General features: G+C 44.9%; 1 protein-coding gene across 3 annotated transcripts in view; it reads right to left on the reverse strand.

The window, feature by feature from the left end:
• LOC128901961 (tyrosine-protein kinase Fer-like) overlaps positions 1-23,989 on the reverse strand; it is a 257,810-nt gene that overhangs the window by 161,973 nt on the left and 71,848 nt on the right. For all 3 annotated transcript variants that reach the window (XM_054184168.1, XM_054184167.1, XM_054184169.1), the window contains exons 5-7: positions 22,844-22,981; positions 21,306-21,425; positions 8,292-8,414 (exon numbers count right to left, since the gene is read on the reverse strand). In XM_054184168.1, the coding sequence (XP_054040143.1) occupies positions 8,292-8,414; positions 21,306-21,425; positions 22,844-22,981 (381 nt within the window). The remainder of the gene's footprint in view (positions 1-8,291; positions 8,415-21,305; positions 21,426-22,843; positions 22,982-23,989) is intronic.

Below are 23,989 nucleotides of genomic sequence, written 5' to 3' on the forward strand. Positions count from 1 at the left end.
CTTAGTTTATGGGTCATCCCTCCAAAGTGTCCGTTGAGTTCTTTTAATCCACGGCTTTGGGCTCCATCTGTTAGAACAGTCCCTCAGGGCAGGTGAGATGCTGGGTGGTGCTGGTCTGTTGCATGCTGTATTTTTTCGGAGCTTGTGACTGGTGCACCTGGTGTGGCTCATGCACGCCGTCCGTAGGCTGAAGATGTAGATCTTGAGGAAACTCCTGGGCGCCAGCTGCTGAGATCAGTTCTTATCCCATCATCCCTGTGCCTTACTTGTAGTACAACTGATAGCAATTATAGCAATGAGGACATACAGTGACAGGGTTACTTAGCAATCAACAGCACACAATCTGATTCATTGGCTATTCTCGCCCAAAATCAGATCCCCATGAGGTACACATCGGACTTCCCCATCCTTCCGCATCACCCACCAAGTGCACCCAGGTCCTTGGGCAAAAGCAATCCCACGGATGGGTTTGCCTTTGCCTGAGGCAGGACTAACCCAGACTGTCTTCCCTAGCATATTCTTCATGTGCACTACGGGGACTTTATCCCCTTCTACAGTACGTGGAAGTTTTGATTGGGCAGGGCCAGCCCGATTGTTAGATCCCCTGGTGTTAACTAGCCAGGTAGCTTTTGCTAAATGCGTATCCCAGTGTTTTAAAGTCCCACCACCCATTGCTCTCAGTGTAGTTTTTAACAGTCCATTGTATCATTCTGTCTTCCCAGAGGCTGGTGCGTGATAGGGGATGTGATACACCCACTCGATACCATGCTCTTTGGCCCAGGTGTCTATGAGGCTGTTTCGGAAATGAGTCCCATTGTCCGACTCAATTCTCTCTGGGGTACCATGTCGCCACAGGACTTGCTTTTCAAGGCCCAGGATAGTGTTCCGGGCAGTGGCATGGGGCACAGGGTATGTTTCCAGCCATCCAGTGGTTGCTTCCACCATTGCCAGCACATAGCGCTTGCCTTGACGGGTTTGTGGCAGTGTGATATAATCAATCTGCCAGGCCTCCCCATATTTGTATTTCAGCCATCGCCCTCCATACCAAAGAGGCTTCAAACGCTTGGCTTGTTTGATCGCAGCGCATGTCTCACATTCATGGATGACCTGTGCAATAGTGTCCATGGTCAAGTCCACCCCTCGGTCACGAGCCCATCTATATGTCGCATCTCTCCCTTGATGGCCTGAGGTGTCATGGGCCCACCGAGCTATGAATAGTTCACCCTTATGTTGCCAGTCCAGATCCACCTGAGCCACTTCAATCCTAGCGGCCCGATCCACCTGCTGGTTGTTCTGATGTTCCTCCGTGGCCCGATTCTTTGGTACGTGGGCATCTACATGGCGTACTTTCACAACCAGATTCTCTATCCGGGCAGCAATATCTTGCCATAGCTCAGCAGCCCAGATGGGTTTGCCTCTGCGCTGCCAGTTGCCCTGCTTCCACTGCTGTAGCCACCCCCACAGAGCATTTGCCACCATCCATGAGTCAGTGTAGAGATAAAGTACTGGCCATTTTTCTCGCTCAGCAATGTCCAAAGCCAGCTGAATGGCTTTCACCTCTGCAAACTGTCTCGATTCACCCTGTCCCTCACTGGCTTCTGCAACCCGTCGTGTAGGACTCCACACAGCAGCCTTCCACTTTCGATGCTTTCCCACAATACGGCAGGACCCATCAGTGAACAGGGCATATTTCTTCCCATTTTCTGGCAGTTTATTATATGGTGGGGCCTCTTCTGCACGCGTCACCTCCTCCTCTGGTGACATTCCGAAATCCTTGCCTTCTGGCCAGTCCATGATCACTTCCAGAATTCCTGGGCGACTGGGGTTTCCCATTCGAGTTCGCTGCGTGATCAGTGCAATCCACTTGCTCCATGTAGCATCGGTTGCATGATGTGTGGTGGGGACCCTTTCTTTGAACATCCAACCCAGCACCGGCAGTCGAGGTGCTAAGAGGAGCTGTGCTTCTGTACCAACCACTTCCGAAGCAGCTCGAACCCCTTCATATGCTGCCAATATCTCTTTTTCTGTTGGAGTGTAGCGGGCTTCGGATCCTCTGTATCCCCGACTCCAAAACCCTAGGGGTCAACCTCGGGTCTCCCCTGGTGCTTTCTGCCAGAGGCTGCAGGTAGGGCCGTTCTCCCCGGCTGCAGTGTAGAGCACATTTTTAACATCTTGTCCTGCCCGGACTGGCCCCAGGGCCACTGCATGGACTGTTTCCTGTTTGATTTGTTCAAAAGCTTGTCGTTGCTCAGGACCCCATTTAAAATCATTCTTCTTCCGGGTTACTTGATACAGAGGGCTTGCAATTTGACTGTAATCTGGGATATGCATTCTCCAAAAACCCACAATACCTAAGAAAGGTTGTGTTTCCTTTTTACTAGTTGGTGGAGACATAGCTGCTATTTTGTTGATCACATCCATTGGGATCTGACGGCATCCACCTTCCCATTTTATTCCTAAAAACTGGATCTCCTGCGCAGGTCCCTTGACCTTACTTCGCTTTATAGCAAAACCAGCTTTCAGAAGGATTTGGACTATTTTACTCCCTTTCTCAAAAACTTCTTCTGCTGTGTTTCCCCATACAATGATGTCATCAATGTACTGCAGATGTTCTGGAGCTTCACCCTGTTCCAGTGCAGTCTGGATCAGTCCATGGCAAATGGTGGGGCTGTGTTTCCACCCCTGGGGCAGTCGATTCCAGGTGTATTGGACGCCCCTCCAAGTGAAAGCAAACTGTGGCCTGCACTCTGCTGCCAAAGGGATTGAGAAGAATGCATTCGCTATATCAATCGTGGCATACCACTTGGCTGCCTTGGACTCCAGTTCGTACTGGAGTTCTAGCATGTCCGGCACAGCAGCACTCAGCGGTGGCGTGACTTCATTCAGACCACGATAGTCTACAGTTAGCCTCCACTCTCCATTAGATTTTCGCACCGGCCATATGGGACTGTTAAAGGGTGAGCGAGTCTTGCTGATCACTCCTTGAACCTCTAGTTGACGAATCAGCTCATGGATGGGAATCAGAGAGTCTCGGTTAGTGCGATATTACTGCCGATGCACCGTTGTGGTAGCAATCGGCACCTGTTGTTCTTTGACCCTCAACAACCCCACAACAGAAGAATCCTCCAAGAGACCAGGCAAGGCAGACAACTGTTTAACTTCCTCTGTCTCCAAAGCAGCTATGCCAAAGGCCCAGCGGTACCCTTTTGGGTCCTTAAAATACCCTCTCCTGAGGTAATCTATACCAAGGATGCATGGAGCCTCTGGGCCAGTCACAATGGGATGCTTTTGCCACTCATTCCCAGTTAGGCTCACTTCCGCCTCCAGTACAGTCAACTCTTGGGATCCCCCTGTCACCCCAGAAATACAAATGGGTTCTGCCCCTCTATAGCTTGATGGTATTAAAGTACACTGCGCACCCGTGTCCACTAGAGCCTTATACTCCTGTGGGTCTGATGTGCCAGGCCATCGAATCCACACCGTCCAATAAACCCGGTTGTCCCTTTCCTCCACCTGGGCGGAGGCAGGGCCCCCCTAATACTGGTCATAGCATCCATTACTCACTTCTTGCAGAAATGACTTGGAAGTTCCTTCAAGAGGATCAGAAGCAAGATCAGGCCTTCTGCTTTGTCTGGGGAATGGCCCACTGGAAACTGGGGCGGCACTTTTCCTGGAGGGATCCCCTTTTGTGGTTGTCCTTCCTTGCAACTCCTGTACCCGTGTCCGCAGGATCGAAGTAGGTTGTCCATCCCACTTCCTCATGTCCTCTCCGTGGTCCCGCAGGTAGAACCACAGGGTGCCTCGTGGTGTGTACCCTCTGTACTCTCTCTCTTGAGTGGGGAAATGCCTGCTTCTAATAGCTGAGATGCTGGCCCGTGCAGGTGGGGAGTAGGACATATTCTCTTCAAGTTGCTGGACCTTCCGCGACAGTTTCTCCACAGCTGAGACAAGGGGGGAAGAGAGACTTTCTTCATATCGCCGGAGCCGGCCAGCTACCTCATCCACCATTGGTCCCTCTTCACCTTTCCATTCCATTACTGCCAGGGAGTTGGCATATGACGATGGTGCGCTCCGTACAAACTTCCGCCACATGGGCCTTGTGCATCGCACCTCATCAGGGTCTGTGGGTAAGTCTGCATTGTCCAAGTCATAATAAATCATCTCCCGCACGGCTAATTCTCTCAGGTACTGGATACCTCTTTCCATGGTAGTCCACTTGCTTGGCTGACATACAACATCCTCGCTGAAGGGGTACCTCTCCCTCACGCCTAACAGGAGTCGTTTCCAGAGGCTGAGGGCTTGGGTCTTCTTCCCAATCGCCTTGTCAATGCCCCCTTCCCTAGACAGGGATCCCAGCTGCCTGAAAGTCGGCTGAAATCTTTTCGCATATCCCGCAGCTCACTCAAGGATAGGGATCGAGTAATTATCTCTGGTTCTGCCTCTTCCTCCTGCTCTCGTGATGACCCTGGTTCATCATCATCTTTTACTAAGCGAACTGATTTCTTTGTGTACTTCTTCTTCTGTATGGGGGCAACTGATACCGGCACGGGTTGATTCCCTGGTTCAGTGGCAGTGGCTACCCCGGGGGCTGCAGCAGCCGCAGGGTCCGCCGCGGGGGCTGCAGGTCTGGTTTCCATCTCTTCCCCCTGAGGGTGCTGCATAATTCTGAGCAGTGCCTGGTAGATACTGGCCAGGGCCCAGCACAGCGCGGTGAGTTGTGCCTCTCTAGAATAGCCACAGCATTTTCCCTTCAAATATTCTACCACTTTATCAGGGTCCTGTAATTGTTCAGGGGTGAAGTCCCAGACCATTGGAGGTGAGTAGTTCTCTAGGTACCTGCCCATGCTCTCCCACATGCCATGCCACCCCTGACTATCCAGCCTCGGAGCAGATCTCCGGGTGGTAGTCTTAAATAGTCGCTTAACCCTAAACAAGACCTGGAACGTATTCAGGAGACATAGCACTAGGAACACGCTAGTTTGAGTATCCCAAGGATATTCAAAATTCTCAAAAGCTGTCATACCTGACCCGAAGGAGAAAAGGGAGGCAAAAGGGCTGGGGAAATTATTAACAAATTCTGAGAGACGGTGTCCAATGTACGGACAGGACAGCAAAACCACATAAACACCCCAAAATAGCCGTCTGAACAGTGATGTTATCATATCATAAACAGATATCGCACAGGACAGCAGAATGATAATCCTCATCCCTGTTCCAGACATGGTAAACAGCATCGCAGGGAGTACATAAGCCATATAGGAATTTATATAACACAGCCATGAGAACAAACCAAGCAACATGATGACCAGTGACTATTTACCTAAAAACCCAAAACCGTTTTTTCCACGTTCTAGTTGGATTCTGTCGTTATCTCAACCCTTCGAGCCCCACGTTGGGCGCCAAAAAGGACTGTCGTGGTTTAGCCTCAGACGGCAACAAAGAACCACGTGCCGCTCGCTCGTGCCTTCCTAATACAGGAAGAATCGTAAGAAAAGGCAAGACTCTTGGGTTGAGACAAAGGCAGTTTAACAGAACAGCAAAGGGAACAGGCAAACAACAACACCACCACGGATAGGGGAATATACAAACACGATTACGGAACCGCCGCTCCCCCGCCGCTCGCCGCCGCTCGCCGGCCGGACCCGGGACGCCCCAGCCCGCTTTTAAGCAGCAACTTCCTGCCCCCTCCCCCGGCAGCTCAGGGTGGGCGTGGCTCACATGGCATGGAATACCAGGAAAAGTTAACCCTATCCCCACCGGAACCAGGACATTATGAACACTGTTCTAGCCACAAATGCAAAGCACAGCACCATATGAGCTGCTATGAGAAAAGTTAACTCCATCCGAGTCAGGCCTAGTATACACTGCAGTCACTCAGTAGCTCAGGACTGATGGTGCTGAGGCTGTGTCAGAAAGAAGTGATCTGAAGTCAAAACTGGTTCAAGTGAAGAGACAGAAAATATAATTTTGCAGAGCTGACCTTCATTTTTCCCAGATTAAGCAGAACCAGGGAAGATTTCCTCAGCACTGAAGGGCTAACCTCAGCATCTTGCATGAGACTCAACAATAACAGACTCTAAAGCTTTTGAATTTGGAGGTGACCTCCTCACTTTCATGAAGAGAGACTTGCATTAAAGCTCTTTCAAGGTGCCAAACTCAGTCAAGCAATCTGACTCAACTAGTCCATCCACCAGCAGGATGACCACTGGCTCAAGAGGCAAGCTTTCATTCATCGCTGTGCTGGTTTGGGCTAAGATAAATTTTCTTCATAGTAGCTAGTATGGGGCTATGTTTTGGATTTGTGCTGGAAACAGTGTTGATAATTCAGGGATGTTTTAGTTATTGCTGAACAGTGCTTGCATAGAGTCAAGGCCTTTTCGCTTCTCACATCACCCCACCATTGAGTAGGCTGTGGGTGCACAAGAAGCTGGGAGGGGACACAGCTGGGACAGCTGACCCCAAATGACCAAAGGGATATTCCATACCATATGATGTCATGCTCAGCATGTAAAGCTAGGGAAAGAAGAAGGAAGGGGGGACGTTCAGACTGATGGCGCTTTGTCTTCCCAAGTAACCGTTACATGTGATGGAGTCCTGCTTTCCTGGAGACGGCTGAACACCTGCCTGACGATGGGAAGCAGTGAATGAATTCCTTGTTTTGCTTTGCTTGTGTGTGCAGTTTTTGCTCTACCTATTAAATGGTCTTTATCTCAACCCATGAGTTTTCTTATTTTTACCCTTCTGATTGTCTCTCCCATCCCACTGAGGGAGAGTGAGTGTGTAGCTCTTAGTTGCCAGCTGGAGTTAAAACATGACAATCGCTCAGTTGCCCTTGCCTTTGACCTTACTTTGCAGTGCCAAGGCAGGTGCTATATTGTGTGACAGCAGTCAAGAATATGCAACAGTTGATTGAGACCTTCTAGGGACCATAAGTACTTGTATAAGAAGAGCTAAACCATCAAAAATGTCCTGGTCATTTGTGCAGTTAAAAATGAAAATTGGGTCTGTTGGTGGAAGGTGTAACCAATGCCAAAACAGAATGGGTGATTTCAGGGAAGCTTGTGTCTTACACCTAGAAATCTAAGCCAGATCCCATGCTTTTTAAAAAGACACACAGATACAGCTGGAGTCTACACTGAGATCATCTCCTCACAAATACAAACAGCTGCGACAGGATCAAAGGAGCCTACCTACAGGAGGAAAGGTGGGGATAGAAAACCACTTTCAGAGAGATGTAATGGACAAGACAACAATACTGAAGAAACATTCCTAAGGAAAAAGAAGCATGAGGGAGAAACAGTCATAATGCTTAAAAAACCCACAATACTCATATATTTCAAAGTATTTATCCTTTAAGCTATATGCAGCAAAGAAGGTAGGTCAAGAATTGAAAAATGGGAAAATATACATACTGTCAGTATATGTGTAGACTATCAAAGAAAGAACAGGAAATCATCAAATCAGAACAATTACACATATATATAAAGTTTCCTATATGAATAAAATACTACTCAATGTATCAAGTTACCAGCTGCCTTCAACAGAGAGCTTAGAAGTCTTTTTCAATGAAGACAGAATCATCTGAGGACTTGCGTTCCACTTCACTGGTATTGCAAATCAATATTTATGACCAAGTTAGTAAGATTCTGAGTGATCACAGCAAGAATTTGAAAAACATCACTACAGACCAAAGTTATTAATCTGTTGTTATAACTTCAGTTTAGACTGTGATGTGAAACTTAGAGTTAGAAAAAAGACCAATGATCTTGATCAAAAATTATTATTTATAGTTATATATATATTATATATAAACATTTGTGGCACTGTAAAACACCAATTAATCCCTCGCCTTCATTATTTACTATTCAGTATTACAGGGTATTGGTTCTACATTATTGCATAAGAAAATTTACATATCTTGCATATGACTCTGAAAAGTCTTTCAGAAAATCATATCTATACAATGAACTGTCAGAGAGATAATCTGAATTGACTCCTCTTGTTCCATCAAGCTGAAGTTACACTGCTAACCAAAGGTCCAGGTCTTGAGCCATCCCAACAGTATGACAATTAAATGAACTTAAAGGAGCTGCTTAGTTCTCTAATTAATTAGGATCTGGAGTGCAGAAGGTTTAAGACATGAGAAACTAACTTTTTGTTGTCATTGAAAATAATCATTTCTCACTAAAGCAAAACAATAGTGCAGATTATTTCATACTTAAGTCTTAGGAGCTACATTATAGACAAATTTATCTCAAATTATTATATTTTGATAGTTTAGTTATACTTACTCTGATGTTTTTTCACAAGTCTTAGAGGACTCTTCTAATTTTTTCTCTAGTTCCAACACAAGTTTCTCTTTGCTCAAAAGTGTCTGCTGTGTCTGAATCAATTCTTCTATTACTGTTTTTAACCTGTAATACATACATTTCAGAAATCTATGGTATGCATACACAAACTGAACATATTTGGAAACATTTACATTTTTTTCCTAAAGATGAAAAGGACCATTAGTAGAGCAATTCGTAGTGATGTAAGGAGGGGGGTTAGCAAAACCTCCACCTTGGACTTCCGGAGGGCGGACTTTGGCCTGTTCAGAACACTGGTTGAGAGAGTCCCTCAGGAGATAGTCCTGAAGGGCAAAGGGGTCCAGGAAGGCTGGACGCTCTTCAAGAAAGAAATCTTAAAGGCCCAGGAGCAGGCTGTCCCCAAGCGCTGCAAGTCTAAAGGGTGGGGAAAATGGCCAGTCTGGATGAATAAGGAACTTCTGATGGGACTTAGGAATAAAAGGAGGGTTTACCACCTTTGGAAGAAGGGACAGGCAACTCAGGAGGAGTACAGAGATCTCGTTAGGTTATACAGAGAGAAGATTAGGAAGGCAAAAGCCCAGCTGGAGCTCAACTTGGCCACTAACATTAAGGACAACAAAAAAAGCTTTTATAAATACATCAACAAAAAGAGAGCCAGGGAGAATCTCCATCCCTTACTGGATGCGGGGGGGAAAGTTGCAACCAAGGACGAGGAGAAGGCTGAGATACTTAATGCCTTCTTTGCCTTCGTCTTCAACAGTCAGACCAGCTATCCCCAGGGTGTACAGCCTCCTGAGCTGGAAGATAAGGATGGAGAGCAGAACAACCCGCCCATAATCCAGGAGGAAGTAGTCAATGATCTGCTTCTGCACCTAGATGCACATAAGTCTATGGGGCCAGATGGGATTCACCCAAGAGTACTCGGGGAGCTGGCGGGAGAGCTCACCAAGCCTCTCTCCATCATTGATCAACAATCCTGGTCAACAGGGCAGGTACCAGATGACTGGAGGGTGGCTAATGTTTCGCCCATCTACAAGAAGGGTCGGAAGGAGGATCCGGGGAACTACAGGCCTGTCAGCCTGACCTTGCTACCAGGAAAGATCATGGAGAGGATCATCTTGAGTGAGCTCTCACGGCAAGTGCAGGGCAGCCAAGGGATCAGGGCCAGCCAGCATGGGTTTAGGAAAGGGAGGTCCCACTTAACCAACCTGATCTCTTTCTACGACCATGTGACCCGCCTTCTGGATGCGGGGAAGGCGGTGGACGTTGTCTATCTGGACTTTGGTGAGGCCTTTGACAGCGTCCCCCACAGCATTCTCCTGGAGAAGCTGGCGAATCATGGCATAGACAAGTGTACTCTTTGCTGGCTTAAAAACTGGCTGGATGGCCGTGCCCAGAGAGTTGTGATTAATGGGGTGAAATCCTCTTGGCGGCCAGTCACCAGTGGTGTCCCTCAGGGCTCAGTTTTGGGGCCAGTTTTGTTTAATATCTTTATCAATGATCTGGATGAGGGGATGGAGTGCACCCTCAGTAAGTTTGCAGAAGACACCAAGCTAGGTGGGAGTGTTGATCTGCTTGAGGGTAGGAAGGCTCTACAGAGGGACCTGGACAGGCTGGATCGATGGGCCAAGGCCAACTGTATGAGGTTTAATAAGGCCAAGTTCCAGGTCCTGCATTTCGGTCACAACAACCCCAAGCAACACTACAGGCTTGGGGAAGAGTGGCTGGAAAGCTGCCCAGCAGAAAAGGACCTGGGGGTGCTGGTGGATGGCCAGCTTAACATGAGCCAGCAGCGTGCCCAGGTGGCCAAGAAGGCCAACAGCATTCTGGCTTGTATCAGGAATAGTGTGGCCAGCAGGAGTAGGGAAGTGATCGTGCCTCTGTACTCGGCACTGGTGAGGCCTCACCTCGAGTGCTGTGTTCAGTTCTGGGCCCCCCTGTACAAGAGGGACATTGAGGTGCTGGAGCGTGTCCAGAGGAGAGCTACCAGGCTGGTGAGGGGTCTGGAGACCAGGTCATATGAGGAGAGGCTGAGGGAGCTGGGCATGTTTAGCTTGGAGAAGAGGAGGCTGAGGGGAGACCTCATTGCCCTCTACAACTACCTGAAAGGAGGTTGGAGAGAGGTGGGTGTTGGCCTCTTCTCCCAGGTGAATAATGACAGGACCAGAGGAAATGGTCTGAAGTTGCAGCAGGGGAGGTTTAGGTTAGATATTAGGAGGAATTACTTTACTGAAAGAGTGGTCAGGCACTGGAACAGCCTGCCCAGGGAGGCGGTTGAGTCACCATCCCTAGAGGTATTTAAGAAACGTCTAGATTTGGCACTTCAGGGCATGCTCTAGCGGCAGAGATTGTAGGGGTTGTTTTGGGGTTTTTTTGGTGTGTGTATGGTTGGACTCGATGATCTCAAAGGTCCTTTCCAACCATGAAGATCCTATGATTAGTCTTCAAAATATTTTATTTGCTGATCATCAGCCTTTTTTTGTGGCTGTACCTTTATATTATATTATTAACCTATGTTATTACAGAATCCATACTAGATTGTGGATACATACAAAGTTACAGAATGATCTGCTGCCTGAATTCTCTAGAATGCGTGATGCATTATGTGGATTAATGCCTTCCTAATATATTGCTAATTCATGAGAATTTATATAAAAAATGAAAGCCTTCAGACTGTTGAAGTACACATTAGATAAATAAGTACAATCAGGTGTTGTGATGTATTAATCTCTAGAAATAATAAAACCAGAATCAGTAGGTTTTGCATTCCAAGTTAAAACAATACTTTTTACTATGAGTGATCCATAGTATATTCTTCTCTATACAATTAACTTTTTTAAAGCCACAGTTTTTGTTAATGGTAAGTCCAAAATAAAGGCAAAATTTGTTCAATACTCAACATTAACTGAGAAACTGTTATTGCACATTAAAACCATTACTGACACTTTGCAATTATACTGGCAAACATTCCAATAGCAAAAATGTCAACAAATGTAAAATGAGTCTTTGTGATATAATTCTCCGTCAACTCTACACAAAGCAGATAAAAGGCTCACATATCAAAAAATATACTTTGACTTCAAGCAGTTGTTAAGATGGCAGAATAATTTAAAAAATATCGTTTCTTTAGCTTTTAGTTGTATCCAAGCTCATCTGTGGATGCAATCTATGATAGCAGCAATTATAAGAGAAGGTGAAGAGGGCACCTTACCCACTGAAATTTGAAAGTTAATTTAGGATAATGCAACTAAATTTGAGAAAGAATTCCAATCTTGGTGGTATTTAGTCAATTTTACTTATGACCCTATCAACAATAAGGCCATAGCTTTTGTCTTAACCATACACAATGCTTCGATATATACCATATTCCTAATCATTGCCCTATGATTAAATCACAATGGAGCTATACTCTGTCCATTAGAACATAGAGTGTGGGCCCAACAAAATGGAAACAAATGGCAAAGTGTTGATGTTAATGTATGCATTGTATGGGAACAGCAAGGATTTATTTGTGGGAGTAACACCATCAAAGCCCAAGACATTTGTCTTGACACTGAACAAAATGTTTGTCATTTTGAAATACATCCCAATGAAACCCCTGAAACTGTACTTGTATACATTGGAAAAGGATGTGTTTGTATGAGAACCCTTTGTGATTTTGTATTTGTAGATAACATTACTGTAGATACAAGTAATCACTCATATATTTGTGTTTGCAACTTTACTGTGGTTGATATGCAAATATGACTATAAGTCAATCATCTTACCCCCATAAATAGTGAACAGCCCAAGAGCCCTTTGAGCATTCCCGCATAGCAGCAGGCTGCACACCAGGATCTCCCCTTGAGTAGGGACACCTCACAAGGTTACTCCTCGAGGTCCAGAGGTTCCTTGCTGCAACAGATCCTCGGTAAGTGACTAATAGCATGCTAAACTTTGAAGCTTCACTAAGATTATATCTTAGAGTGACTGTGCACATATAATCCTTTAGACATAAACCATTGAGCGAGTCTGGGACTAGGACTGGATCCAGCTGCACCTAGACGCCTCTCTGAGAAGGAGTTTAGAATGTCATGGGGGGGTTCTCTCTGAACCTCAACTTAACAGGAGGGTCTCCCTGACAGTTTTGTCTGACCCTGTCCTCTATGCAGTAAATAACCAAGTATACCTTGCCATCGAATCTTGTTAAACCACTGTTGCATTTCCTATCTAATTTTGTTAAATTGCTGTTTTATATCAATAAATATATTGCTGCTTCTCTCTTATGAGTGAAGTGCATCACTCCATCCGTGACATCTAGTCAATGCACAAGAAGTTGATGCAAGCATGTTTATTTTTCTAGCAGTTTTAAAGCAAGACTATACTAAAAGCCATCAAAAAAGCAGTTGACAAAGTATATCAAGCAAAAGCAGCTAAAGAAAACTAATCAGTCATAAGAGGAAGGGTTCTTGCTTGCATTAAAAATAATTAAAAAAAGAAGAAAGATAATAATAATAAATAGTCAGTTTTTACAGTGCCAAGAAATAACTAGTAGAGGTCCACAAAAATATGCACTGCTTAATATGTTCACAATAACTGAGATGAAACAACAATTTAAAAAGTGACAAAGAATGTCAATAATGCAAAAGGATTTTTCTGAATCTTATGGGAATCAGTAACTTGACTGCCATTTAGAAGATTAATCTCCATGGGTACTAAAATAAACAAATATACAAGGGGGAAAACAATCCAAAACTTTATACAGAAAATGGCTCTAAGTTGACCGTTAACACTAAGAAATGATCTCTTGGGGTTACAACAGACTATTCCATGAAAATACTGTCTTGATACTCAACAGCGGTCAGAAAAATCAAACAGAAGGATTCTCTAGGATGTGTTAAAAATTAAGCAGAACAAGAACATAGGAAACCTCAATATGCCTCTCTCTAATCTATGTATCCAGATTACCTGTGCAATTGTGGTCATTTATCACGAAACCAATACAGTAACCTTGAAAACATTGAAAGAAAGATAACAAGCTTAATCAAAGATAAGAAGTTTTGGGAAAGGAAGGACTAAAGCTAAAGACTCAGCTCTGCAGAGAGGGACCTGGGAGTCCTGGTGGACAACAAGTTGACCATGAGCCAGCAATGTGCCCTTGTGGCCAAGAAGGCCAATGGCATCCTGGGGTGCATTAAAAAGAGTGTGGCCAGCAGGTCGAGGGAGGTCATCCTCCCCCTCTACTCTGCCCTGATGAGGCCACACCTGGAGTACTGTGTCCAGTTCTGGGCTCCCCGGTTCAAGAGGGACAGGGAACTGCTGGAGAGAGTCCAGCAGAGGGCTACAAAGATGATCAAGGGACTGGAACACCTCTCCTATGAGGAAAGGCTGAGAGACCTGGCTCTGTTTAGCCTGAGAAGACTGAGAAGGGATCTCATCAATGCTTACAAATATCTAAAGGGCGGGTGTCAAGAGGATGGTGGCCAGACTCTCTTCAGTGTTGCCCAGCGACAGGACAAGGGGTAATGGGCACAAGCTGGAACACAGCTGAACACGAGGAAAAACTTAGAATCATAGAATCATAGAATGGTTCGGGTTAGAAGGGACCTTAAAGATCATCCAGTCCTAACCCCCCTGCCATGGGCAGGGACACCTCCCACTAGACCAAGCTGCTCAAAGCCCCATCCAGCCTGGCCTTGAACACTTCCAGGGATGGGGCATCCACAACTTCTCTGGGCAACCTGTTCCAGTTCACAGTAAAGAATTTCTTCCCAATATCTAATCTAAATCTCCCCTCTTTCAGTTTGAAACCATTACCCTTTGTCCTATTGCTACACTCCCTGGTAAAGAGTCCCTCCCCATCTTTCCTGTAGGCCCCCTTTAGGTACTGGAAGGCTGCAATAAGGTTTCCCTGGAGCCTTCTCTTCTCCAGGCTGAACAACCCCAACTCTCTCAGCCTGTCTTCATAGGAGAGGTGCTCCAGCCCTCTGATCATCTTCGTGGCCCTCCTCTGGACCCTCTCCAACAGGTCCACGTCCTTCTTGTGCTGAGGACTCCAGAGCTGGACGCAGTACTCCAAGTAGGGTCTCACCAGAGCAGAGTAGAGGGGGAGAATCACCTCCCTTGACCTGCTGGCATTACTTCTTTTGATGCAGCCCAGGATGCAGTTGGCTTTCTGGGCTGCAAGTGCACATTGCTGGTTCGTGTTGAGCTTCTCATCCACCAGTACCCCCAAGTCCTTCTCCTTAGGGCTGCTCTCAAGCCATTGTCCACCCAGCTTGTATTTGTGCCTGGGATTGCCATGACCCAAGTGCAGGACCTTGCACTCGGCCTGGTTGAACTTCATGAGGTTGGCACGGGCCCACCTCTCAAGCCTGTCCAGGTCCCTCTAGATGGCATCCCTTCCCTCCAGCATGTCGACCGCGACACGCAGCTTGGTGTCATCAGCAAACTTGCTGAGGGTGCACACACTCCCACTGTGTCCCGCTGGGACCAGCACTGGTCCCAGTACTGACCCCTGAGGAATGCCACTCATCACTGATTTCCACTTGGACATTGAGCCGTTGACCACAACCCTTTGAGTGAGGCCATCCAGACAGTTCCTTATCCACTGAGTGGTCCATCCACCAAATCCATGCCTTTCCAATTTAGAGACAAGGATGTTGTGCGGGACAGTGTCAAACGCTTTGCATAAGTCCAGGTAGATGACATCGGTTGCTCTCCCCTTATCCACCAATGCTGTGGCAACATCGTAGAAGGCCACCAAATTTGTCAGGCACGATTTGCCCTTGGTGAAGCCATGTTGGCTGTCACCAATCACCTCCTTATTTTCCATGTGCCTTAGCAGAGTTTCCAGGAGGATCTGCTCCATGATCTTGCCAGGCACAGAGGTGAGACCGACTGGCCTGTAGTTCCCTGGGTCATCCTTTTTTCCCTTTTTGAAAATGGGGGTTATGTTTCCCCTTTTCCAGTCAGCGGGAACTTCACCGGACTGCCATGACTTTTCAAATATAATGGAATGTGGCTTAGCAACTTCATCTGCCAGCTCCCTCAGGACCCGTGGGTGGATTTCATCCGGACCCATGGACTTGTGTACCTTCAGGTTCCTCAGATGGTCCTGAACCTGATCTTCTCCTATAGTGGGCGGTTCTTCATTCTCATAAACCCTGCCTTTGCATCCTGCAACTTGGGTGGTGTGGTTGGAGCCCTTGCCGGTGAAGACCGAGGCAAAAAAGTCATTCAGCACCTCAGCTTTCTCCATATCCTGGGTGACCAGGTCTCCTGTTTCCTTCTGGAGAGGGCCCACATCTTCCCTAGTCTTGCCTTTACCCCTGACGTACTTATAGAAGTTTTTCTTGTTACCCTTGATGCCCCTAGCCAGATTTAATTCTATCTGGGCTTTAGCTTGCCTAACCTGGCTCCTGGTTGCTCGGACAGTTTCTCTGTATTCCTCCCAGGCTATCTGTCCTTGCTTCCACCCTCTGTAGGCCTCCTTTTTGCTTTTGACCTTGTCCAGGAGCTCCTTGTTCATCCATGCAGACCTCCTGGTTTTTTTGCCTGACTACTTCTTTCTTGGGATGCACTGTTCCTGAGCTTGGAGGAGGTGATCCTTGAATACTAACCGGCTTCCTTGGGCCCCTCTCCCCTCCAGTGCTTTTTCCCATGTTACCCTGCCAAGCAGGTCCCTCAAGAGGCCAAAGTCTGCTCTCCTGAAGTCCAGGATAGTGAGTTTGCTGCGTACCCTCCTCACTGCCCGAAGGATCTTGAATTCTACCATTTCATTTTCTACCCTTGAGCTTGAGCGTGACAGAGCACTGGAACAGGCTGCCCAGAGAGGTGGTGGAGTCTCAGTCTCTGGAGATATTCAAAACCCGCCTGGATGAGTTCCTGTCCACCCTGCTCTAGATGAACCTGCTTTGGCAGGGGGGTTGGACTATATGATCTCTGGAGGTTCCTTCCAACCCCTACCATTTTGTGATTCTGTGATTCTGTGACTGTTTGCTTTAAAAAAAAAGATGACAGAGCAGGAGTATGATAAAAGTTTACAATATCATGAATGGGGTGGAAAGGAGTACATTGTTCCTAATGTCTTCCAAAACAAGAGCTTAGAGTCATAAAATGAAACTAGGAAGTAACAGGTCCACATAATGTTAAGTTAATCTTTGGAATTCCTTGACCTAAGATACTGTGGACAATAGATACTTACACATATTGAAACTGACTGGACAAATTCATGAAAGAAAAATACATGTAAGGCTATTACAAAAAGATATTACTTCTGGCTGAAAAAAATTCTAATCTGCAAATTATGGGAGGCTGAGAGAACATTCTGGGGAATGCACGCACATCCTGTTCTTGTTCTCCTTCCTATACTTTCCCTTTGGGCTAATGTCAGAGAGAATAAAGCTGGCTAGGTCAATCATTGGTCTGACCTAATATAGTCAGACTCATTTGCTCCAAGGCCCTAATATAATCTGTACTAGAAAGTGGACATACAGCAACACTTCAAAGAGCTATTTGATTCCTGTTCCAAAAATAAAAATCACACCATAAAATTTCTCTCTCAAATGTATCAGAGAATTTAAAGTGCATGAATATAAGCTTTGTAACAGGACACACTGGAAGTTGTATTAAAAAAATTATGTTTATGCAAATATGAAATACTTATTTACAAACACAAGTTTCATCAAAATCATTTGCTAAAAAAGCAGTGTTTAAGATGTTTTGCTTAGACATGCTGATGGCTTATTTCTAAACACTGTGATACGGAAGACAAGCTAAACAAGAAGTTATTTCCATTTTTGAGCCGTGGAAGGTAGAATCTTATAAAATTGTAAGACTTTTCATAAGAAAGATGAAGCTGTTTTGGGACTGAGGAGGAGTCTGACAAAGAAAGCTGAGACATTATATAAAAGAGGTTATTTCAATACCTATTTAAGAATAAATTTATGAAAATAATTAGATTGCACAAGAAAAACAGAGGACAACTAATGACCTTGAAAAAAAAGAATGAACAAAATCCAGAAAATCTCAGTAGTGTTGAGGAAACATAGGGCTTAGAAAAATTTACAGAAGACACACTGCAAAATATTTACATTTGAAATGTCACACTTCTATATGTTCTCACTATTATTTTGGTTTTAATAAAAATCTGCATGAAACAAAGGTCATAGTTTGCTTAAACAGACAAATTTAAAAAAATACACTGATTTCTTATTTGGATCAGTTATACATTGTAAAGAAAAACCTCAAATAAGTCAAACTGAAATATATTACAGACAAAAAACATCATCTACCAATGAATTACTGAATTTACCATTTTATATTGCTTATAATCAATAAAAAAATTAAATATACAATTAATTTTTGCAATCTCAAAAGTGACTGCATCAGAACATTTTATGGCAAAAGATGCAAATGACAAGATAATAACCTCAGCAGGAGATTTGTTCCACAGTAACAACTGATTAAAGTTGGGGAAATTAATAAAAAGTTAAAACTACACAATAGATTAACAAAATATGTAGAGAGGTAGTTTATCACCCTGAATTGCTAAAAGTTCCATGAAATCTAGTGTCCGAGAATGATCAGGTGCAAATCAGGGCCTGTCCCCCCAAGAAAGTGGTAGGACAATTAACCCAACTGAAGTGCATCTACACTAATGCACGCAGCATGGGGAATAAGCAGGACGAGCTGGAGGCCATCGTGCAGCAGGGAAACTATGATGTGGTTGCCATCACGGAAACGTGGTGGGAAGACACACACAAGTGGAGTGCTGTAATTGATGGCTACCAGCTTTTCAGAAGAGATAGGCAAGGGAAGAGAGGTGGTGGGGTGGCCCTCTATGTTAGGGGCGGTTTTGAATGTCTGGAACTCAACACCGTGAATGACAGTGTTGAGTGTGTATGGATAAGAATCAAGGGGAAGGCCAACAAGGCAGATATCGTGATGGGAGTTTGTTATAGACCCCCTAATCAGGATGTAGAAACCGACAAAGTATTCTATAAGCGGCTGGCAGAGGTCTCGCGATCATCTGCCCTTGTTCTTGTGGGGGATTTCAACTTCCCGGATGTCCGCTGGGAATACTACACAGCAGAGAGGGAACAGTCCCGGAGGTTCCTGGAGTGTGTGGAAGACAACTTCCTAACACAGCTGGTGAAGGAACCTACTAGGGGAAGTGCCCTACTGGACCTACTGTTTGTTAACAGAGAAGGTCTTGTGGGGGATGTAAAGGTTGGAGGTCGTCTTGGGCAGAGTGACCATGAAATGATAGAGTTTTCAATTCTTGGTGAAGGGAGGTGGGGAGCCAGCAAAAACTGCCACCTTGGATTTCCGAAGGGCAGACTTTAGCCTGTTTAGGAGCATGGTTGAGAGTGTCCCTTGGGAGGCAGTTTTGAAGAGCAAAGGTGCCCAGGAAAGCTGGTCATACTTCAAGCAGGTGCTCTTAGAAGCACAGGTGAAGGCCATCCCCATGTCCCGAAAGACGAGCCGACGGGGAAGAAGGCCAGCCTGGCTAAATAGAGAGCTTTGGCTGGACCTCAGGAAAAAAAGGAAGGCTTACATTCTCTGGAAAAGGGGCTTAGCAACTTATGAGGATTATCAAGATATAACAAAGCTATGCAGGGGGAAGATTAGAAGGGCCAAAGCTCAATCAGAACTCAGCTTGGCCACTGCAGTTAAAGATAACAAGAAGAGATTTTTCCAGTATATCAACAGAAAAAGGAAAACTAGGGAAAATATAGGTCCACTGATGAATGAGACGGGTGCCCTAGTGGTGGAAGACACAGAGAAGGCAGAGTTACTGAATGCCTTCTTTTCTTCGGTCTTCACTGATAAAGCCGTCCCTCACGCATCCCATACCCTGGAGGCAAGGGGGAAGGTCTGGAGAGAGGAAGATTTTCCCTTAGTTGAGGAGGACCGGGTCAGAGACCACTTGGCCAAGCTGGACATTCATAAATCCATGGGCCCTGACGGGATGCACCCGCGAGTGCTGAGAGAGCTGGCAGATGTTATCGCTAGACCACTCTCCATCGTCTTTGAAAAGTCATGGGGAACAGGAGAGGTGCCTGAGGACTGGAGGAAGGCTAACGTCACTCCAATCTTCAAAAAAGGCAAGAAGGAGGACCCAGGGAACTACAGGCCGGTTAGTCTCACCTCTGTCCCTGGGAAGGTAATGGAGCGACTCATTCTGGATGTCGTCTCCAAACACATAGAGGAACAGGAAGTTATTGGAAGTGGTCAGCATGAATTTACCAAGGGCAAATCATGCCTGACCAATCTGATAGCTTTCTATGATGTTATAACGGGTTGGCTGGATGAGGGGAGAGCCGTAGATGTCATCTACCTTGACCTTAGCAAGGCTTTTGACACTGTCTCCCATAACATCCTCATTAGGAAGCTGAGGAAGTATGGGCTAGACGAGGTGACAGTGAGGTGGATCGAGAGCTGGCTGAGTGACAGAACCCAGAGGGTTGTGATCAGCGGCACAGAGTCCAGTTGGAGGCCTGTAACGAGTGGTGTCCCTCAGGGGTCAATACTTGGACCAATTTTGTTCAATATATTCATTAATGACCTAGATGAGGGGACAGAGTGTATCCTCAGCAAGTTTGCTGATGATACCAAGCTGGGAGGGGTGGCCGACACTCCAGAGGGCCGTGCTGCCATCCAGCGTGACCTGGACAGGCTGGAGAGCTGGGCAGAGAAGAACCTAATGAGGTTCAACAAAAGCAAGCGTAGGGTCCTGCACCTGGGAAGGAAGAATGCCAAACACCAGTATATGTTAGGGGCAGACATGCTGGGAAGCAGCTCTGAGGAGAAGGACCTGGGGGTCCTGGTAGACAGCAAATTATCCATGAGCCAGCAGTGTGCCCTTGTCGCCAAGAAGGCCAATGGCATCCTGGGCTGCATAGGGAAGACTGTGGCCAGTAGGTCGAGGGAGGTCATTCTCCCCCTCTACTCTGCACTGGTGAGGCCACAACTGGAGTACTGTGTCCAGTTTTGGGCTCCCCAGTTCAAGAGGGACAGGGAACTACTGGAGCGAGTCCAGCGAAGGGCAACCAAGATGATTATGGGACTGGAGCACCTCCCTTATGAGGAAAGGCTGAAAGAGCTGGGACTCTTTAGCCTGGAGAAGAGAAGGTTGAGGGGGGACCTGATTAATGTTTACAAGTATCTAAAGGGTGGGTTTAAGGAGGACGGAGCCAGGCTCTTTTCAATGGTTCCCAGCGACAGGACAAGGGGCAATGGGCACAAGCTAGAACATAGGAAGTTCCGTTCAAATATACGGAAAAACTTCTTTACAGTGAGGGTGACAGAGCACTGGAACAGGCTGCCCAGGGAGGTTGTGGAGTCCCCTTCTCTGGAGATTTTCAAGACTCGCCTGGATGCAGCCCTGAGGGATGTGGTTTAGGCAATCCTGCTCTAGCAGGGGAGTTGGACTAGATGATCTCTAGAGGTCCCTTCCAACTCTGAAGATTCCGTGATTCCGTGATTCCGTGAAATCTAATACAATAGCTACATCTATGTTAGTAAATTAATACATATTAAAGGTTATAACAGTGAATAAGAATTTTTTTTGAAAACAAAAGCAGAACACCTACAAAACAGGTAAAACAAATGTATTTATGAACATTTCCTTGTTGGCAATTTACATCACTATACTCAGTGGCTTCATTGACAGATTTCAGTATTTTTCCTAGAATACTGAATGTGGAAACACCTTTGAGAAAATTAAGTTCCCAAGAAGAATTCATGATGGATTTGGGGCACTGTAAAAATTAACTGGGGAGGAGGAAAGACTAGATCAAAAGTTCAGACAAGTGCTACTTTTTTGGGTTGGGGGGAGTATTTTGTTTAAAGGAACAATAAAAAGTGCAATGGGCAAGAGTCTACAGCTTGAAAACATTATTTCAGAAACTGGACCTTAAAAGTCGGGACAGCTATGCAATGAGCTGATTGAGCCTAGGCATCATGTATGACAGAATTTCTAAAGGATTAAAGTTTTTAAAGAAAACTTACGTGACTTGTAAACTTTCTGCTGTTAGATTATTCCACACGATCTCATTAGCTTGAAGGTTTTCATTTTCTTCTAGTAAAGACGTATCAAACTCTATTGCTTGTTCAACAACTTCTGATGATCTAATTTAGCAAATAGAAGTTATATTTGAAAAATTAGCATGCATCTTTAAGTAGATCATAAAGAAAATTGTATTGTTTTGAATTATTAATAACTAGAATATAGTTAAAATTACGTATTAAATAAAAGTAAAACCAATGATAGGATATATATTCTTTTCCTTTAAATAAAGGACACAGTCTCATAAACATATCAGAGAACAAGTAGAATATAATTCTTTCAATTAAGATCACAACATAATCAAGGTTTTCAGGGGGTATCTATTTGCATGGATCCACTCTTAGCTGGTCCAGCTATAAATCTCCACATGACAATTATCAATTTGCACATTAATAACAAAGGATAATGCAAGAAGTCTTGCATTATCTACTTATGTACCAATATGCAATATCAATTCAATAAACAGCAAACAAAGTTTTTTTTTTAAATTAAAAACTTTCTTGCATTGCCTGCATATTTTGTTGTTTCAGGCACTACTTACTCTGCAATAACTGCAGTGTATACAGGGGTACCTAGAGTTCACTTTAAAATATCTAGAATATGGGCAATGAGAGAAATATAGCAGAGAAAATTAACTTAGCCTAGGATACAAAATGCATCCAAATACACACTAAATTAGGTCACACTGAATCTGGGTTGTCATGTGTCCAAACAAGAGCAATGAAGCTGGTGAAGGGTCTAGAGCACAAGTCTTATGAGGAGCAGCTGAGGGAGCTGGGGTTGTTTAGCCTAGAGAAAAGGAGGCTGAGGGGAGACTTTATCACTTTCTACAACTACCTGAAAGGAGGTTGTAGAGAGGTGGGGGTTGGTCTCTTCTCCCAAGTAACAAGTGAAAGGATGAGAGGAAATGGTCTGAAGTTGCGACAAGGGAGGTTTAGATTGGATATTAGGAAAAATGTATTCATCAAAAGGGTTGTCAAGCATTGGAACAGGCTGTCCAGGGAAGTGGTGGAGTTACCATCCCTGGAGGTATTTAAAAGGAGCGTAGATGTAGTGCTGAGGACATGGTTTAGTGGTGGACTTAGCAGTGTTAGGTTTACGGTTGGACTCGATGATCTTAAAGTTCTTTTCCAACCTAAATGGTTCTATAATTCTATGATTCTATGTATAGTCTGCTGCCAGTACCAAAGTTATGGCTCTTCACATGTGATAATAGTAATTGGAATTCTGTTTTTCTAGAGACAGCCAAAGAGATGAATGGTTGAAGAAACAATCAGGTTAAAAACCTGACATTCGGACAACTTTCTGTACATGCAAGTGGAACATCTTTTCAAATTAGGACAATGCTTTACAAATAACAATTTAAAAGGAACCAAACAGAAACAAATACAACTCTGATCACTTTAGCAGTGTTGTAATTTAATACAAGTTTTTCCTCGAGAAGAAACATGAACATGTACACCAAGATGAAAGCTTATACCTATGAGTATCTATGAAGTCATTATACTCAGAGTTAGGGTCTATCCGTTCAACAGAGGTCTGGATCTCTTTATGGACATTCACAATCTCTTCTGTTACAAGACTGGTGATCTGGCTATATTCATCCAAGATTCCTTTTCTACAGAGAAAAAAAAACCACTATAGTGTAAAACATGGCACTGAAGGCATAGATGGCATTGACGATGCTTCAAACTTTCAATTTTCTGTTACTAAAAACTCTTGTTTCAACTGGCTAAAAAGGGAGAAAAAAAAAAAAAAGACCATATATTACCCATATATTATATTACCCATATATTATATTACCCATATATTATTCAAAGAAATAACAGATCAGTTGTGACCTCTTCTTTACAGATTGGTGTAACGGGTTCTTTTTTAAAGATTCCAATGTACAAACTGGAGCCCACACAAAGGAAAAAAAAAAGGTTAACTCTGCTTTATTGTGAAGCATTGCTACAGAGAAAAAAAAGCAGTGAATTCAGCTTTATTGTGAAGCCTTGCTAAGCAGTTCCCAAATGTCCCAAAAGTTACTTCAGAGAGTCTTACCAACCCCATAGACCATAGTAGCACCGCTGAGCAGCAGGATAACGAGGAGCTGCATCAGTACGGCAGAGGGAAGGCAGACACAGCGCTTATCCAAGGCATCCCCTGTATCTTCAAAGTGCGCTCATGTCTCTCTCCCCCTCTCTGACCCGAGACAGCCCCCTTATATCCTGCACCGGACTGAGTGGAAAAGTACAGGCTAGAGTCGCTGCACGCGTGGCCAGCGCATGCAGCGAGCCCCACCAGACTCACGATCCAGCTTTGCTAACAGCGGCTGTCTGATACGTGACTACATTGTTGTACTCCCTTTTTGTTATCTTCTTCTTCGAAGGTCAGGTTCTCATGCATATGTACATAGTTTTTGCAGCAACAGTACTGAGGTCCTTTTTCTCGGCACGTATACTGGGTTTGGTTCAACTAGTAATTGTCTGTCATGTCTCACTCAGACCATCCTCTATTATCCCTTACACAATTGGCTATGAGTAGAGAAGTCTCCAAAGACCACGCTCCTTATACTAATTACAGTGCATCTACATATAGTGTAGCTAAACTAAAACTGTAGAGATTACAGGGAAAAGGAATG

The sequence above is a fragment of the Rissa tridactyla genome, chromosome W (assembly GCF_028500815.1).
Source record: "Rissa tridactyla isolate bRisTri1 chromosome W, bRisTri1.patW.cur.20221130, whole genome shotgun sequence".
Classification (NCBI taxonomy): domain Eukaryota; kingdom Metazoa; phylum Chordata; class Aves; order Charadriiformes; family Laridae; genus Rissa; species Rissa tridactyla.